A 17431-nucleotide genomic window follows, 5' to 3' on the forward strand; every position below is an offset into this window, starting at 1 on the left:
GCGTGCTATTTTTTTTGCCTTTTCTTTCTTCCAGTTTTTTTTTCTTCCAGTTTTTCGTTACGGCTCCCCACCGCCACGGCAAGGCTAGCAAGCATGTCCAGGCCAAGCAGCGCCCGAGAGCAGTCCGCTAAGCCACTGCAGGCGCTCGCTGGGAGGAGCCTCTCACTGGACGCTAGCGGTTGAGTCTCCAGAGGCTCGGCACTGGCTTGGGGCGGAATGGCGCATTTGGTGCCCGGGCCTGCCCCAGCCAATCGCCGGCTGTCACTGCTGAAGCCTTGGAACCTCTGGGACCCAGCATTTGATGCCCCAGCTTTGACTTGACACGGGCATTGGAGATCCAATGACCTTGGAGAGGGCGCTGCAGTGAATCAGCATCCATGGGCGGGCAAACGTGCGTTCAAGGGGCACCGCTTGATACACTGGTCATGTGTCGTTTTCCTTATCCTTTGCTGTTGCTTGCTGCAGGTACTTCATCATCTGGGGCTTGACGTGACAAGCCACCAGCTTCAACGGGATAACCGATCACACGCCCATCACGGCTGCAGACTTTCATTGGATGCAATTAGATGCGGAAGCCTGTCACAAGAAAGAAAAGGCTGGCTGAGCTGGCATCGTCACACTCTCGAAGCGCGCAATCTGCTAGGATTGCGGCATACGGGCTGTGTTCTATATTACCAACCGTGGTAAATGTGATGTGTGCCATCTACTAGGACCTACATAAGGCATGATAAGATATCTTGGAACCCCAAGTTTGTGTACACGTCACCACCTCAAGATGCCCAACGTAGATTTGCAGATACCAAACCTTCGAGTTTGCTACTACATGGACACTAAACTCACCTGCTCCTAATCAACTGGGTTACACGTCAGCCCAGTCCAGGTGCCTGCTATCTGTTAAGACTTGCATATCTGACGCTCACACCGTTGTCTTGCATGCCAGCCTTACCGATACAGGCACGGCAGATTTGACACATCACCCACCCAGTTGCCCCGATATCTATTATTCGCATAAACCCGGCGAACTAAAGGTAGATGCCAGCTCATATTCAGACGTGCATATTGTACGTAGGCTTTCCCTCTCCACTGCCCACGGTATGTCCGCCTCACCTCACTTGCAGCTTTTCGCGCCACCCGCCCTTTTCAAACAGCCACAGGGCTTCCACAGCATATGCCCTGCTACCCCTGTGCCCGCCTTCGGCCATGCTTGCCTCGTTTAGGCTCTCCAAGACCCGTCCCTCCTTGACAGCGCTCCAGACGCCCATGGCAATTGGGTGTTCTGGGGTGGTTCCCCATTCGCCGCGCCCCAGGCGATACAGGATGCGGCCCAGGGTTTGAAATGCTATGCAACGCTGCGCGGGCACAGCGCTCCTTGCCAACCTGGCGAGCTCTGCGATGGTATAACCGGCAGCTTCGGGAGCTTCTCCGTGGTGGTGCAGCCCCTTGGACGAGGGGATCGACCGGCTCACTCGCGGCGAGAGGAATCGGCCGCGGAAGTCAAACCGCAGCGCCGAGACGCTGATCTCGGGATGAGGATAATATGGTGAATCTTTATCCGCAGGGCTGTCTTGGCTAGGAACGGGCGCCATCCAAGCCAGCTTGCTGGGATCGGCAGGCAGGTTGGGGAAGTATTTTTCGTGTAGCGTGGCGAGAAAGTTGGGATCGGAAGGGTCCAGGTCCGGGAGGCTCGGTGGTACAGGGAAGTGCGTTGACTTGGGGAGGTCGGTAATGGGGAAGAGGTCGGGTGGAATCTGAGCGGGAGCCTGATCCTCATCGTAATTGTCGGGTATTTTCTTGGTTGACCTTGTCTGAGCGGTAGGCTGGGGAGGAGCGGGAGCGGGTTTTGACTCTGTCTTCGACTCTGGCTTGACCACATCCGCAGTCTCGTCCTCGACTGTGGCGGCTTTTGGCGCGTCGTCTACACGAATCTCGGGAGGCGGTAGCGAAGAAGCTGAAGTCGACTGTGGTTCTCGAGATTCGGGGATGTTGAAGGGCGAATTCGGGTCAGGCTCATCAATGGTAGCTCTCTGAAGCAGCCGCTGTATGAGGTCCGGGTTCAGCCCATTCAAGAGGTCCTCTTGCGCCCTGGCTATCTCCTGGGGTGTCATGTCGTCAATCTTTTGCCTGTTCTCCCTGTCTATCCGCTGTCTCTCGGCCTCCTCAAAGGACTGTGGCTGGGCTGGCTCTTGTGCCTGCGCTTGGGTGGACTGCGGCGCACCGCCGGTTCGCTGCTGCTTGAACGCTGAGGATTTCCATCGGCGTTTGTGCTGAGGAAACCCGGTCGCCGGGATGGGGGCTGAGGGAAACTCGACTGGCTTTGCAGCTTTGTCGTCTCGCTCCACAATATCACCGATGAGCAGCGTAGGATCCATGATGCCGAGGATGGGTGAGCGCAGCGATGAGGATCTGTATGTGGTCTTGATGTGGTCAAGGTATCAAAGGAACTGGTTGGAAAGATTTGGGATCATGGAAAAAGATGGTGGGGCATAGAGGTGAGTTAGCGTTAGCTCCATCGTCATATCGATAAGCACCTACTATCCGCAAGCAGGCTAACGAATGGAAGCTCACTAACAAAGGGTTGGGGTGACATCCAATGGCGGCAGGCATCGCAGAGTAGGTAATCTGAAGGTATATTAGTACATGTATATACAGGGTGCTCTGCACAGGGCAGCATTTCTTCTACGCACCTCGATATTACATTTCCAGGAGATTTCACTTGATTTTGAAGGGTAATCCACGAGGCCATTCTGTCAGGTGGCAGCGCCATGTGCGATTCTTCACCTTGTCCCAGACTGTGTGTACTCTACTTGTAGGCAGTGGGAAGCAACTACGGGTGGGTAGAGCAAAAATAGGTACATTTAGCAATTTGTGCAGGGCGAGTATAGAAGTAAAAAAAATACATGGAAATTCGAGAGATTAGGTTCAAATATTCGCAAATACTCCCCAGGGCTTACGGCAGTCTGAGCCTGCGACATTGGCCATACTTGAAACTTGAAGTAGGTACGGAGTACCTGGAACGAACAAGGAACACGAACCCCCACGATTGGCCGAAGCGTCACCCAATTCTAGATCCAATCTAGAGTTTCGGAGCCCAAGCACCGCCACGCCTGCATTAGTGCCACGCGGGTTCCCAGCACCCAGCGCTTTGGACAGGGGGGCCGCAATTGGTAGAACGTGCGAAGAGGCCAAGAAATAGAAAAAAAGCAAAGAGAATGAGCGTCAAGGCGTGCATCTGAGTTGAGACAACAGCGTGGCCATGCGTGCCGATTGATCACATTTTACCTAATCACAAGGTACGTAGGTAGGTAAATACTGTTTCCTCCTTGCGTTAGTGGCTTCACCGGCGGAATCCCAGCAGTGCCTTGGATGTGGTGCTTGTGCTTGTGCTTGTGCTTGTACAAGTACGAAGTGCTGAATCGGCGAAAACAGTCAGCTGGAGCCCTGTCTAATTTGTGGGTGGTCAGGGGAGTACGGGCGTTTATAGGGGCTGTACTGTAGAGCTCAAGTACAGGGAGTAGGATTTGGAAGCTCGTATGATTGATGCAGCCTGTTCAATCAATCACCTTGCCTTTGTTGCAATCAAGGCAACAGACATCAGCACCATGGCCGACTGACTGCCTGTGTAAAACACCAAATCGCCGAGCAGGGATATCCAAAGCGTTTCTCCTCTTGGGTTACCAAGGTCTGGTATCTAAGTACTACTAACTTGATGATGACAAAACCGAAACCTGACCGTTAGAGGCGTGTCAGTCGACTCGATGCCTGAATCATCCGACACTGGTTGGCTGCAGCTGTCTCTAGCGAAGCGAGACCACCCAGTGTCTCTCTGCTAGCTCAGGGGAGGCAGCCAGAAACAAGAGGAAAACAACAGCGTTGAACGGCGTGCAAGACCTGCATGACAAGCACAACGAAAAGTGTCTCAGATGTTATTCCTTGATTCCATTCCTTCGTTGCCGCTGCGTGACGCTTACTGTCTTTATTCATTCTTCAAATTCCTCTCTCACCACGTCCGACGTCATTGCAATCTGCGACGCCCCGACACGGCGCACCCGACGCCACCGTCTGTGGCGGGCCGCGCTTATCTGATGTCATATGCACCAGCCGTGAATTGACGACCGGTAGAAAAAAATAGAAACCTCGAAATCGAAAAAAGAAAAAGAAAAAGAGAAACTCGGCACCAGGCGGGGCTCGGCTTCAGGCCTGGTCCTTTTCCGGAATCTGGTGCATGCAGGCATTGGGACGGGCCAGACGGGGCACGGAAAAAAGCAATCAGGTTCAAGCTGGTTCTTGTGGCCCCGCTTCTTTCCGGGCGTTGCTGCAGCGCGCTTCTCGGCTCGTGACTAAGCTAGGCTAGCACAAGAACCAGGACACACAGAAGGTAAAAAAGAAAAGAAGGCTGCCAGTCGCTAAGAGCGTGCCGCGTTTAATCCGCGCGCTGATTGGCCGCTCCCCTTGCCCGGTGGGTGGGGCGTGTGGTCGCGCATCGTCGAAAGTGCCCTAGCGTCGCCTCTTTTCCCTCTCTGCTCCCTTCCCCCACAGCAGACCAACCCTGGAAGGCCCTGGTAGGGGACTCTGGGGTGCCGCAGGGCAGGGCCAGTACATGGATCCGGCCACGCTACTGTGCCTGTTTCTCAACCTTGCATCCTGAATTCTCCGGCACCGTCCAGGCGTGTGTGTTTGTACGGAATACAATGTATGTGTCCTGTATACCCGTCCGATCGCCGTGAGCGTGATGCAGATGCGGCGCAGTAGCAGTGGTTCAGCGACTGAGTGCGAAAGTGCGGATGTGAGCCGCAGGCGATAAGGTAAGGTACCTACTACCAGGTAAGGACGGAGTTTATCGCAAGTGGCATGTGCGAATGGGGTGCAGGCATGTGCCAAAGTAGCAAAGCTTGGCATCGAATCGTGGCCATGATTCGCACTATCGGGACAAGCAGCGTGGGTGGTGGGTGCAGTGCTACCTTGTACCAAACACAGCTGATCACCACCTGGTCTACTACTTGTATGTATCTTCCATACGCTGATTACCGAAAGCAGCACTGGGAAAGCCACAAGTCTGCTTAGTACGATGGGAATTCGGAGCTGAGGCTGTTGACATGGTCCAGCTGCAAACCTCCATATTCTACTTTACTCCCTTATTAGGTACGTGGGAGGTGCCAGCTCTAGTAGTCCCGTGATCTGACGCTAAACCCTGGAACCTCTGATTCTTCGGGCCCCGGTCATTCTCCCAGTGCAACTACCACTAAGAGTAGACCTCCAATTAACACCACGGAATCCATCTGGAATAGAAAAAGGCCCCGCGCCAACTTCGGCTCGCATCTCTCGACCTCCTCTGCCGGCTCCCTGGTACCTCAAAGTCTGCACCAGGCGGTATCTGGGAGGTACCTTGTGTTCTCCGTACCCCGACCAACATCAGTCCGTACCACGGTCTATCAGTTCCCGCCGCTTCTGCTCCGTGCTGCCAGTACTGTGTATAAGATCGACGATAGAGATGCTCGCAATATCTGCTCCGTTGTCTTCCCTATCGATACCCCCCCTGGCGCCGAGGCCCACGCCCAGCTCGAATTCAACCCGACTGTCTGCCAATGAGGCCGTCGCGGACCGGCAGCGCAGGCATTTATAACAGCTACCCATCATTTATCGCATTACCTGGCCTGGTCACTTGGTGCCGCATTACTACCGCATTACCGCACATTGCCTGACGGGGCCATCCCATTGCATTTGCCTGAGATACTGTATTACTGCCTACAAGTCCGTCTGGCAGTTGTTTCCAGGCCCAAAACACGCGCTGGCCGCCCCGTTTTTCTCGCCTTTTCGACTGTTTGAAAGAGCAGAATTGCTACTATTATATTGTCGCCATCCCCAAATCGTGCCGAGCTGGCAAATCCCCCATCATTTCCCCCCTCCCTCCTCTTTTTTTTTGCCCTTTCTTTTTTTCCCTAACGCTTCCTGTGCCTCCCATCTCCCATCTTTTTTTTTTTTAACCTCTTCCCTTTTTCCCACCTCCGCCTCTCCCCTTTTCCCCCTTCTGCCTCAACTCCTCTCACCCTCCTTCACCCACCGCCAGCCACGCAAAACGACTCGGTTTTCCCATCAATCTCGCCTCTGCGCAGCGCCCGCGCCATCGCCAGACGCAGTTGAGTGCATCCGCAAGGCCTTGCTCTGCTGCACGCCATCCCAGCTGTTGCAACCGCTGCAGCCCTGCCGCCTCAGCGCAGCGCATCAGCTCAGGCCGCCGCGCATCATCCGGCCAGTCTGTCGCCCAACTGGCCGATTGTGAGGCTATTCGCAAGTCCAGAGAGCCCGGCTCCACTCGTCACGTTTCCACTCCGGCTTCCGGCCACTCACGTAACGTCACACTTTCTGCACACCATCGCCCGCCTGTCAAGGGCCGCAGCCTCGCCGACGCGCTTTGCCTTTCCTTTTCGCAAGGCTGCCAGTCCGCATTCAATCAACCACACTCGTTGCGCCTCGTTCCTGGTCGTTGTTGGTCCCTTTGCCGACTTCTATTTTTGTTTGATAATTTTCCTTTCTATTTTCTTCTTCTTCTGTTTCTGTCTCTTTGTTCTCTCTTTTCTCTCGGCATCTCTGTTATGTTGTAATACATAATCTCCCCTACGCTCACCGAACTTACTCACCTTTGCCGCTTCGGAATTGCCTCTGGGTAAGCGACGCCGAGAAGATCGTTTTAACTCGCACCGCGAAGAAGCGCCCGGCTGCCTCTCACAGCCTTCTCCTCTCCAACCTGTCATTCCTGCCGTGTCACAGAGGCCGTTTGCGCTGCCGCCAGGTCACAACCTAGACGGCAGGCTCCTCTCGCCCCCCCGGCTTCGCATTAGCCCTACTAAATGGCTGCTGTCGGCGACGCATCGACGAGATTCGATTCTTCCGCCGGCGAACTCTCCTCCCCGCCCTCGGGCTCCCTCTCAGAACCCGGGTCGCCCTCGCACGGGGCTGGCCGCCGTCCCAACGCCGCAAAGGACCGCTCAAAGCTCGAGATGGAGGAAATCGTCGTCAGTGGTGACCAGAACCCGCAGCAGTACTCGCAGCAGTACTCGCAGCCACCACCAGGGGCTTCTCCCGGAAGCGCCCCTGGCGCGCGCAACCAGCCTCCGAAGAAATATTCGTTAGTCGACGGCGAATGGGTGCAGCTAACAGCAGCGGGCGTTCCCCGCAAAAAGCCGGGACGCAAGCCCGGTTCGATCGTCAAGCCCAAGGCCCCGGCCGATGGAACCGAGCCGCCCAAGGCTCGCAAGCCGCGAAAGTCGCGAGAGGCTGAGGCAACGCCCGTGCAGCGTAAGAGAAAGCTGGCGCCTGCCTCCGACGTCGACGCCGATGCGCCCAGTCCACGGCCCCTTGCCCCTGCCGCGCTAGGAGCGCCCTCGTCCTCTTCGCCCTCCCTTCAGCCTCAGCTCGGCGAGGCCTTGACGTCGCCGCCGCAGCATCAGTTACAGCCGCTCTCGGACAGGCGATACTCGCCCAAGATGCAGAAGCGAGAGGGCTACCCCAGCTCCATGCAGAGCATTCTTAATGCCGACCCGCCCCCCGTCACTCGGTCGCCGTCAAACAGCATCGCTAGCCCAACCTCCATACCCGTGCGCACCAGCGGCCAGAGCTACGATCCCATCCGGGGCAACTATGATCCCGTCCGGGAGACCATCACCTCGCACTACTCCTCAGCCGCCGGGTCTCCGCGAGCCCCCCTGCCGGCTCAGTCCTCGCACCGCTCGCCGTCCATCGCCAGCATGATTGAGCCCCAGCCGGCCAAGGCATCGCCTAGCCAATCCCACCAGCCGTATCCCCCGGCTGTGTCTCAGTCACGCCTGCAGACGCAGGACGCCACCCCGCTGCCGCCTTCCCCGTCATACGTCCCCAAGGCATCGACGCCCACGCCAGCGAGCCAGGCCCCGGCTCTGAAGCCTTCCGTCCATGATGTAAAACGCGAGGCCCCGACGCCTCCGGCCCCCCGGCCCGTCGTTGACCACTCCAACTTCACCACGATTGCAAACGGGCCCGTGAAGAAGGTGTCCCCCAAGCAAAAACCCGTCACCGGCGTCTCGACACCAAAGACGGACTGTCTGGAAGAGACCATCATGGAGGTGGACGAGAGATCGATTCTCGACTTCGGCAGAGCTCGTCCCGGCGAGGAGAAGGAAACGCCCACCATTGTCCTCACCATCCCCATCGGCCAGGGTGAGACCAACAAATACGTCAACTTCATGCGCATGGCCGAGGACCAGTATGGTTGGGATGCTCTGCATCCCCGCCTTGCTGCTGACCGAGACCGCAAGGCTCGCATTGCTGCGGCCGCCGCGTCCTTGGAGAAGGTCGAGTCTGGCCGCGAGTCCGGTGACGAGATGTCCGTCGACCTGTCCGATGCCGAGGGCAGCAATCCTGAGAATGGTGGAGTCAGCGGCGCCGATGCGCAAGCCAAGCCGAAGAAGAAGCGCAATTTCAAAGAGGATCAATACGACGTTGACGACGACTTTGTGGACGATTCTGAACTGCTCTGGGAGGCTCAGGCTGCTGCCAGCCGAGACGGCTTCTTTGTTTACTCTGGTCCCTTGGTCCCCGAGGTCGAGAAGCCAGCTGCAGGGTGCGTATCATTCTTGATTCGAGTGTTCTCCTTTCTTCACTTACTAATCTAGGCATCACAGGCACGAGGAACGCCCTAAGCGCGGACGAGGCGGACGTGGCAGTCGAGGAGGCGCCCGGGGAGGAGCAACTCGAGGAGGAGCAACCACCGGGCGCGGTGGCGGCCCAGGCTCTAGAGGCGGCGCCGTCACACGGAAGCCTCGCATCACCAAGACCGAAAAGGCCCAGCGGGAGAAGGAGAAGGCCGAACGAGAGAGCATGGCCAAGGCGTCGGCCAACGGATATCCACTCCAGCCCACCACGCCATCATTGTCTGTCCGCGAGCTTGGTTCCTAGAAGGATGTAAAGGTAAAGAGAAGACGATAAATGATCTGCGACATTCCTTTCAGATACAGTTATGCCGCCCAGACGGTGGCGTTTTCCAAGAAGCTACACAGCAGCACTTTTCTCCTAATACGCGGCGGATCTGTACACATAATGACTACGAGCACCCAACGGACGACTTTTACTCCGGCTGCCTTTTGCGGCCTTTTGTCGATGATTTTCTTTTTATTCTCTCTCCCCTCCGCGGACCTGGATGTTCTCCTGTCAGCATTGCAAGCAACCACTAGCAAAGAGATCATGCAGCAACTGGATTTCTTGTCACGACGGTATATTCCGCGTTCAAGGGCATTTCCTTCACTATCAGAGGATAGGTAGCACGTCATGTCTCTGCTTTCCGCACAGACTCTTGTTCTCTGTTTGATTTTCTCTTTCGTTGTGTTTTCCACCTTGTTATTTCCCGCTTTTCTCTTTTTTTTCTTGCCCATTGGGCCTGCTGCTTTCTTTCACTTGTTGTCGGAATTGTATCAAGGGATGGAAACCTGGAGGGGGGGTTTGATGGTGGCGTTTATACGGTATGATGGACACACACAATGCTGGAAGAGGATTGTGAAGGGGCAGGCCTTGGAAGAGATGTTTGTTTGTTTTTCTCTTTCAACTGGGTTCAGAACCTGGCGGGATGGATGGAATTTGCCGTTCACTTTGGGGTCCAATGTGCATAATGGTGGCGTGAAAATATATGGCCGCTTTGACCGGCTTTTGTTGAATTCTTTTCTCTCTTCTCCTCTTGGCTATCTGGTCCTTTTCGCCTTCTTACACTTGTGTTCTCTTGCGATTCTCCTGACATCTTGAGGTTTGTTTGTGCCATTTTGCTTTTTTGTTCATTTTTGCTTTCTTACATACTGATGAAGAGTACATTATATGTGAAGAAAATAACATGAAAGCTTGCAAGCGCTATGCCTCCTCCTCCTCCTCCTCCTCCTCCTCCTCCTCCTCTCCTCCTCCTTTCGAATAAAGAACTCCTTCTAGTTCAGAAAGCCCTCAGGGAGTTAGAAAAGCTATTGTAACTTGCGACGCAGAAGACGAATGAAATAGGTAAGACATCTCCTACTTGACTTGTCCTTCTTTTTACTTCCATCAACGATTTTTTGCCCTTCCAAAAACTTCAACTATATATGTAGTGTTGTGTCGTGTTGTGCATATGTTTTCAAAGAAGAATAGTAAGTTTTCAAAGAAAAAACGGGGGGGGGAAGGGAACTAGATGGAATAGGACAATGATGTGACCAAAAAGCGAGCAAGAGATAAATGATCAAGGGGAAACAAGGTGTGTGATATTTTTTTTCTACGCAATGCTGAACTCGGCAATCTCGCCCATCTCATTCTTCAGCTCCTCGCCGACCTTGTACGACGCGCGCCAGCGCAGCTTGACGGATTCGACGCGCTGGCTGCGGTTGCCGGTGTGCCAGACGTCGACTTCTTGCGTGACGCCGCGGCTCTGCTTGGGGGAGAGGGAGCGGCCTGTCTGGGGCTTGAGCTGGAGTTCATAGCCCTGGGTGAATTCAAAGAGCGGGAGTTAGCGCTAGGAACGAGGAAAGGGGGGTGGGGGGGTTGGTTGTGAAAAAAAGGGGTAGGGGGGTTTTACCTTTGTGACGGCCAGTTGAAAGTGTAGCTCGGTAATGGGTTGCGCAGTGTTGTTGGAAAAGGCAAACACAATGTTGATCGAGTTGCTGACCGCGGTGGTCCTCTTGGCCAGAAACTCGGTCTTTAAGCTGGAGTTGCTGGCGACGCCCCGGTGCTCCTGGGGCTTGGCCGGCGCGGGCGGCTGTTCCGCCGGCAGCGCCGAGGAAAAGTTCCACTCGTCGTCGTCGTTGGACACGGCGGCGGGGGCGGGCTGCTGCGGCGCGGGAGAGACGGCGGAAAAGGCGGAGGCGAAGGCGCTGGAGGCGGACTGAGGCGGCGCCTGTTGCTGGAGGTAGTTGGGCTGAGGCGTGGCGGACTGGGACGCTGGGGGGGACGAGAAGGAGGCAAACTGGGAGAAGGGGGGCGGCGTGTCGTTCTGGCCGGCGCCCCTGGCAGTGCTGCCCTGGGTCAGAGATGAAAGCAGCGCAGGCCCGGGAATGTCTGTTGATGAAGTCAGTCAGCTATCAGGCATGAGGGTCAGGGTTTGCGCGCAACCTACTTTGATTTGCCCCAAACCCCAGGGCAATGCCGCCGCCTTGTCCAAACGTGCTCGACTGGCCGCTGATGTCCAGGCCGAGGAGGTCGTTCTCCAATCCACCAGTTTGCGATGAGGATGCGCCGTTGCTGCCGTTGCTCTGCGCGGCATCGCCATCAAAGTCTATGAGCGACAGCTCGTTCGCCGCTGAACTCGACGCCCCTGACTGGGATGGCGGCGGAGCGCCGGCTGCGACCTTGGCAGCGCCCTCCAGGTCGCCCTTCTTCATCAGCTTGTAGCGCTCAACAGTGCGATGTATGCTGTCATTGATCTCCAGCAGCCGTGCCACGGCCTCGTGATCGTCCGACTCCTCCTCGCACATCTTCTGGATCTTGGGCTGGGCGCTCTGCAGGGCCGCGGCAAGCTCGCTGAAGACATCGCCGTCCTGCATCTTGTCGCCGGGCCGGAAGGCCTCGAGACGCTCTTCCAGCAGCCGCGCCTTGGCCTGGATCTTGCCGACGTCCTCGGCAGCCTTGGCCCGGTAGTCTGTCTTGGACCTAGTGTCGTAGCCGGCCATGACCTTCATCAGACGGTTGGCCTCTTGGAGATCCTCGGGCGTGCCCCGGCGGATGAGCTCCTGAAGCTTCGCTGATTGCGCCTCCCGCTCCTCCTCCTCCATTTCTTCGGCCGATTTCAGGTTCTGTGGCCAGTAAGTTGAGCTGTCAGCGTCGATTCATACATATGAGAGTGATGCATGCCATAATGCCAATCTTCACAAGAGGTCACTCACATCACTGGGGTTCAGAACAGCCGCATCCTCCCGCCGCACCTCGGGAAACATGTATCCCTTGTAGCTCAGCAGGCGGTGCATGTCCCGGATGAAGCCCAGGTCGTCCTTGTACCTGCTCGTCTCGCATATCGTCATGCGCCACTCCTCTATCAGCTCGAGGATCTTGGCCTGGACGCGGGTCGGGCGGATTGGAGGCCGCTCCGGGAACCGCCGGACCAGCTCGTTGAGGAACTCCTTTGTGCTGATCTGCAGGTGGAACGGGTAGCCGCAGTTCTTGACGCAGATGTCGAGCAGGCTGAGGGCGAGCAGGGCGACGTTTGGGTTGCGGTGGTTGACGAAGCCGACGATTGCGGTGGCGGCCTCACGGGGGGCCGAGCCCTTCTTGCTGTTGATGAGGTCCGCGATCTCGAGGTTGAGCGCCAGGTTGGGCTCGTAGTTTTCGGGGCTGCAGGCGCCCTGGATGAAGCGCAGGAGCTGGGAGGGCGCGCGGCCGACATCGCCCCAGCGGTCGCGGGCCGCCGCGCGAGCAGAGGCAGCTTCCATGCTGGATAGATATGGCTGTGATGTGTTGTTGATCTCTGTGTTGATCGCTTGTAAGGATCGTCTCCTCCCGCTTGTCCGTCGATTCGGATGGTGGGAAGCTCGAGCTAAGGAGCAGGTCGTTGTATCTAGTTTGACAGCGAATCGGGCAGCTGTCCTCGCAATGGAAAAGCTCCAAGACTCTCCTTGAGCTGCGAAACCCGAGCTGATCTCCGGCCGTTTGGTCTCGACGGGAACGGACTCGCAAGCTGGATCCCGGTCAGCTCTCGCCTGAACACGACGTGGCCCCCGAGCTGCGCAGATTGGCCGTTTACCTCGATTCTTCGGTTCTCCTTCAGCGCCGCAGTTGTAACGCTGGTCTGGCGACTCGATCCATTCGCCTCCGCTTCTGGCAATGTGGTCACTGTGGCGCTGACCGCAGTCTGTACTGTACTGTATGCTGTTAATCTCTGTATGAGGCGGACGGGATGGAGGGCGAGTTTGTCTGCGTTGGCCGGCGATTGGCTGCCTTGCGGGTTGAATGCCTGGATCTATGCACTTACCGGGGGTGTGGTATTTGCGCGTAAGGTGCTTCTCCAGCTCAGTGCTCGGTATCTCGAGCATCGTAACGGACTTGTAGGGGTCAATCTCAACAGGCCAATATTTCATAGACGATATCTTGTAATAAAGAAACAATTTACCCATTTTATATCATTCAGGCATCGTCTTTTCCTCTCCCGTTCAACCTGCTGCTTACCAAGTATAAGCTCCTAGTGAAGGATCTGGAGGGGCTCCCAGCTGTACCTGTCACTCACTGCATGTACCTTCACTCACTGAACCAGCGGGCAAGCGGGAGGCCTTGAAATCCCGATAAGAAAAAAAATCCCAACTCCTCCAACTTTGTATCATCATCATCAACCCGCCAACTCGAACAACATTCTCCCCCCGAACTTGTCCATTTCTTCGCATATACTCGAATCTTCATCCCACACAAGGCTTCAAAATGGTCCGGCACAAAAAAGACTTCAACGCCAGAGGCAAGAAATTCGGCCCCCGAGGCGGCGGCGCTCCTCGCCAACCCCGCCATCGCAACGACAACGACGACGATGAATCCTCCTCCGGCGCGGGCAGCGGCCGGCCCGCCTTCAAGGCCGCCTGCTGGGACCTCGGCCACTGCGACCCCAAGCGCTGCTCCGGCAAGAAGCTGATGAAGCTGGGCATGATGCGCGAGCTGCACCTCGGCCAGCGCCACGGCGGCGTCATCATCACGCCCAACGGCAAGAAGGTCATCTCGCCCGCCGACAGGGAGCTCATGGACCAGTTCGGCGCGGCCGTCGTCGAGTGCTCGTGGGCGCGGACCAAGGAGGTGCAGTGGAACAAGGTCGGCGGCAAGTGCGAGCGGCTGCTGCCGTATCTGGTCGCCGCCAACACGGTCAACTACGGCAAGCCGTGGAGGCTGAACTGCGTGGAGGCGCTGGCCGCTGCCTTCTACATCTGCGGGCACGCGGACTGGGCGGAGCAGATTCTGGCGCCCTTCTCGTACGGGCCGTCGTTTCTGGACATCAACTCGAGTCTGTTGAAGAGGTACGCGGCCTGTGCGGACGAGGCGGGCGTGAAGAGGACGGAGGAGGAGTGGATGGAGCGGCTGGAGCAGGAGTATGCCGAGAGCAGAGAGGAGGGCCAGGGCGACATGTGGACCAGCGGAAACACAAACAGGAGAGCGCCGGTAGACTCGGATGAAGAGGAGGGCGACGAAGACGACTCAGAGGAAGACGAGAACTCGCAAGAGGAGGGAAGCATAGACGGCATATATCTAGGCAAACGGCCACCCAAGGAAGCAGAAAAAGAAGATGACGACGACGACGATGGAGAAGACGAGGACAAGGACCCCTACGCTCTCTCAGACGACTCAGACGATGACGACGCAATGGCCGAAATCCGGCGCAAAGTCCTCGCCTCAAAGACCTTTACCAACCCCAACCCCGACAGCGCACAAGACAAGCAGAAGCCCTCGACGATACCCCGTCCGCAGCAGCGGTTCAAAGCCGACCTCGACATTGAGCCGGATTCAGACAATGACGCCGGGGGCGGTAGTAGTGATCAGGACGGCGGCGGCGGCGAGGGGAGTGATGGCGATGACGACGATGAGTTTGACAACATCATTGCCGCGACGCCGGTGACGGATCGGATAGGGCTGGAGAAGCTGAAGAAGGAGAGGGCAAGGGCGGCGATTACGACGAGGACTTTTTCGTCGAATGTCGTTTCTGCGCCGAGTAGATGGTAGAGGACTCTTGTTGCATTGCAATGTTACCATCTGTTGTGTCTACTATGGCATGTGTGAAATGCTTCCTCTATAGACGAGGTTCCCGTCATTCTATACATTTTCCTCCTTGCATTCTGTCTTGGTACATCTCCAACGCATATCGTACAGATCCTCACACGTCTATATCGTAAAGCCGGCCTGGGTCGTTTAGACGTATGGCCCGTTATAATCTTACAAGTACCGCCTCTCCTTAATCTCCTCGTACGTCTGAATTTGGTCCTCAGGCTGGAAATCTTCAAAGTCCTCCAACCCGATGCCGCATTCTGTGCCCTTGCCCATCTCCTGGACGTCCTTCTTGACATGCTTGAGGGTATCTATCTTGCCTATTGTTTCCCCCCGAATTAGCACTCCAACACGATACAACAACGAGCATGAGAAATGTTTCACAGGGATACGTACCATCGTAAATGACCTCGCCGCGGCGAAGAACCTTGACGCGAGATGACTTCTTGATGGAGCCGTTTCGCACTCTGCACCCGGCAATGTTCCTGAACACGCGCTTCTTCAGGTTGATCGGGAACACCTGCAGGACCTCGGCCTCGCCGTTGACGCGGAACGAGACGTTCATGGGCAGAATGTCGGACAGTGCCGCCTTGACGTCGTCGACGACGTGGTAGATGACCTTGTGGTCGAGGATCTTGACCTTGGCCTCCTCCGCCCGCTGCTTGATGTGCGGCGGGATGGCGCAGTTGAAGTTGACAATGATGCTGTTGGACGTCGCCGCGTGGTCAATGTCGGACTCGGTGATCTGGCCGGCAGACGATCGCAGGATCTTGGGCCGCACCTCGTGGCTGCCCAGCTCCAGGATGGTTCCGCACACCGCCTCCACGGATCCGACAACGTCCGCCTTGACGATGAAGTTTTGAGTGAGGACGCCGGACTCTGTCGACTCGCCGGCAGTGGTTGGCCCGCTCTCGCCCTCTGCTGCGGCGTCTGCCGCGGCCTTTTCTCGTTGGCGCTGCTCCTGCTCTGCGAGTTGGATCGAGCTTTGTTCGCGCTCGGCCATTTCCATGCGGTACTCAACTGCTGTCTTTGCTTTGGCTTCGTCGGGCGATTGGATGACCTGCTCTCCGGCTGTGGGCAGCTCTCGCCAACCGAGAATCTCAACGGGAGTTCCAGGGGGAGCAGAGTCGAGCTCGAGCCCAGCCTCGTTACGCAACACACGTATCTTTGCCCATGTCTTACCAGCAACAATCAGGTCTCCCGGGCGAAGGGTTCCCCGCTTGACCAAGATGGTTGCGGCTTTGCCTTGAGGCTTGATGCTAGACTCGAGGACCCATCCCTCAGCCATGCCGTCATCCTCCGCCCGGACGTCCAGGATCTCGGAGAGCGTGACGATGTTCTCTTCCAAGTCTTCCATGCCCTGGCCTGTTTTGCCGCTAACGCAGACAACTTGCACATCGCCCCCGTAGTCCTCGATTTCAACCCCGTAACGAGAGAGGTCTGCCTTGACTTGCTCGATCCGAGCGTCTTCCTTGTCGACCTTTGTGATGGCGACAATGATGGGTACCTTGGCGCTTGTAGCGTGCTTCAGTGCTTCCAGCGTCTGAGGCTTGACGCTGTCATCGGCGGCAACCACAAGCACTACGATGTCGGTCACGTTTGCTCCGCGCTGACGCATCGACAAGAAGGCGGCGTGGCCCGGAGTATCGAGGAACGTGATGGACTTGCCCGATGACATTTTCACGACAAACGCACCAATGTGTTGGGTGATTCCACCGTGCTCTTGCGCTGCGACTGATGATTTTCGAAGCCAGTCCAGGAGGGTAGTCTTGCCATGATCGACGTGGCCCATGATCGTGACCACAGGAGGGCGAGATGGCAAAACGGAGGGGTCCTCCGGCGGGGGGCGAGGCCGGAGATCTCGCTGGGAGCCTGTGTCAACAGTGGGCTCGAAGCCGTATTCCATGGCAATGAGAGCCGCAGTCTCGCCGGTGAAGATGGTGTCGCTGGTGATGTTTTCGAAGCCCATCTCTTCCATGTCGTGCAGAAAGGGGCCCACGTTCTGTTTTAGAGCCCTGGACAGGTTCGAGGCGCTGATGTACTCCGGCAGGAATATCGGGATGGCTTGCTCCTCCTCCTCTACAGCCATCTGCTTCTGTGCCTCCTTTTCCGCTTTTCGACGTTGCTTCTGCTCCCAACGGTGTACAGCCTCATCGTCCCAGTCCTCGTCTTCGTAGGCTTGTCTGCTCTTTTGTGCTTTCTTAACCTTTTTCGATCGAGATTTGTCCGTCTGGTCTTCCTCCTCATCCATTTCAAATCTTGATTTTCGTCTTTGCTTCTCGGGCGCAACGTCATCTTCATCTTTGCGCGCAGATCTGGCTGTCTCGCTCAACAACTCTGGTTTGTCCCGAGGCCCTTGCGTATTCCGCTTTCGCCTATCCGCGGGCTGACTGTCGTTCTTGCTCTTCGCCTTGTCTCTGAGTCCCGTGGCTCTAGTTTCCAGCTCTCCCCAGAAATCTTGCCTCGGGGCATCCGGGCCTGGGGCAGACAGGCCAGTTGGAGCCGTGGATTCGTGGCCGTGTGCATGTGGCTTCACTCCAAGCTTCACCTTTGGCTTTGTAATTGGTTTTCGACCCTTAGTGATTTCGCTCCACACGCTGGATTGGTTCCCTCGAGCATCGACTCCATGAGGATGAAGAGGGGTCTCAGGTTTGCGATTGCTAAATGTACCCCATCCGGTGGCCTTGAGGCCGCCGCTTGTTGACGTCGTTTGCGATGCGCCAGAGGC

General features: G+C 56.6%; 5 protein-coding genes across 5 annotated transcripts; 2 read left to right on the top strand and 3 right to left on the bottom strand.

The window, feature by feature from the left end:
• Positions 1–1103: 1103 nt before the first annotated feature.
• On the bottom strand, positions 1104–2369 carry BBK36DRAFT_1129193 (hypothetical protein; the record flags this gene model as incomplete). Its single annotated transcript, XM_024891711.1, has 1 exon — positions 1104–2369. The coding sequence occupies one exon, from the start codon at positions 2367–2369 to the stop codon at positions 1104–1106; it is 1266 nt and encodes a 421-aa protein (XP_024745750.1).
• A 4476-nt stretch (positions 2370–6845) lies between these two features.
• Positions 6846–8928, top strand: BBK36DRAFT_1129051 (HPC2-domain-containing protein; the record flags this gene model as incomplete). The annotated part of the gene is made up of 2 exons (XM_024891702.1): positions 6846–8593; positions 8655–8928. The coding sequence occupies 2 exons, from the start codon at positions 6846–6848 to the stop codon at positions 8926–8928; spliced, it is 2022 nt and encodes a 673-aa protein (XP_024745751.1).
• Positions 8929–10255: 1327 nt separating this feature from the next.
• BBK36DRAFT_1172623 (golgi-localized gamma-adaptin) lies at positions 10256–12401 on the bottom strand (the record flags this gene model as incomplete). The annotated part of the gene is made up of 4 exons (XM_024895753.1): positions 10256–10462; positions 10556–11034; positions 11156–11768; positions 11859–12401. The coding sequence occupies 4 exons, from the start codon at positions 12399–12401 to the stop codon at positions 10256–10258; spliced, it is 1842 nt and encodes a 613-aa protein (XP_024745752.1).
• Positions 12402–13380: 979 nt separating this feature from the next.
• On the top strand, positions 13381–14661 carry BBK36DRAFT_1185342 (DUF367-domain-containing protein; the record flags this gene model as incomplete). The annotated part of the gene is made up of 1 exon (XM_024896438.1): positions 13381–14661. The coding sequence occupies one exon, from the start codon at positions 13381–13383 to the stop codon at positions 14659–14661; it is 1281 nt and encodes a 426-aa protein (XP_024745753.1).
• A 210-nt stretch (positions 14662–14871) lies between these two features.
• Positions 14872–16792, bottom strand: BBK36DRAFT_1172625 (mitochondrial translation initiation factor 2; the record flags this gene model as incomplete). The annotated part of the gene is made up of 2 exons (XM_024895754.1): positions 14872–15023; positions 15100–16792. The coding sequence occupies 2 exons, from the start codon at positions 16790–16792 to the stop codon at positions 14872–14874; spliced, it is 1845 nt and encodes a 614-aa protein (XP_024745754.1).
• Between the last annotated feature and the right edge of the window lie 639 nt (positions 16793–17431).

Source organism: Trichoderma citrinoviride, assembly GCF_003025115.1.
Source record: "Trichoderma citrinoviride strain TUCIM 6016 unplaced genomic scaffold BBK36scaffold_17, whole genome shotgun sequence".
Taxonomy (NCBI): domain Eukaryota; kingdom Fungi; phylum Ascomycota; class Sordariomycetes; order Hypocreales; family Hypocreaceae; genus Trichoderma; species Trichoderma citrinoviride.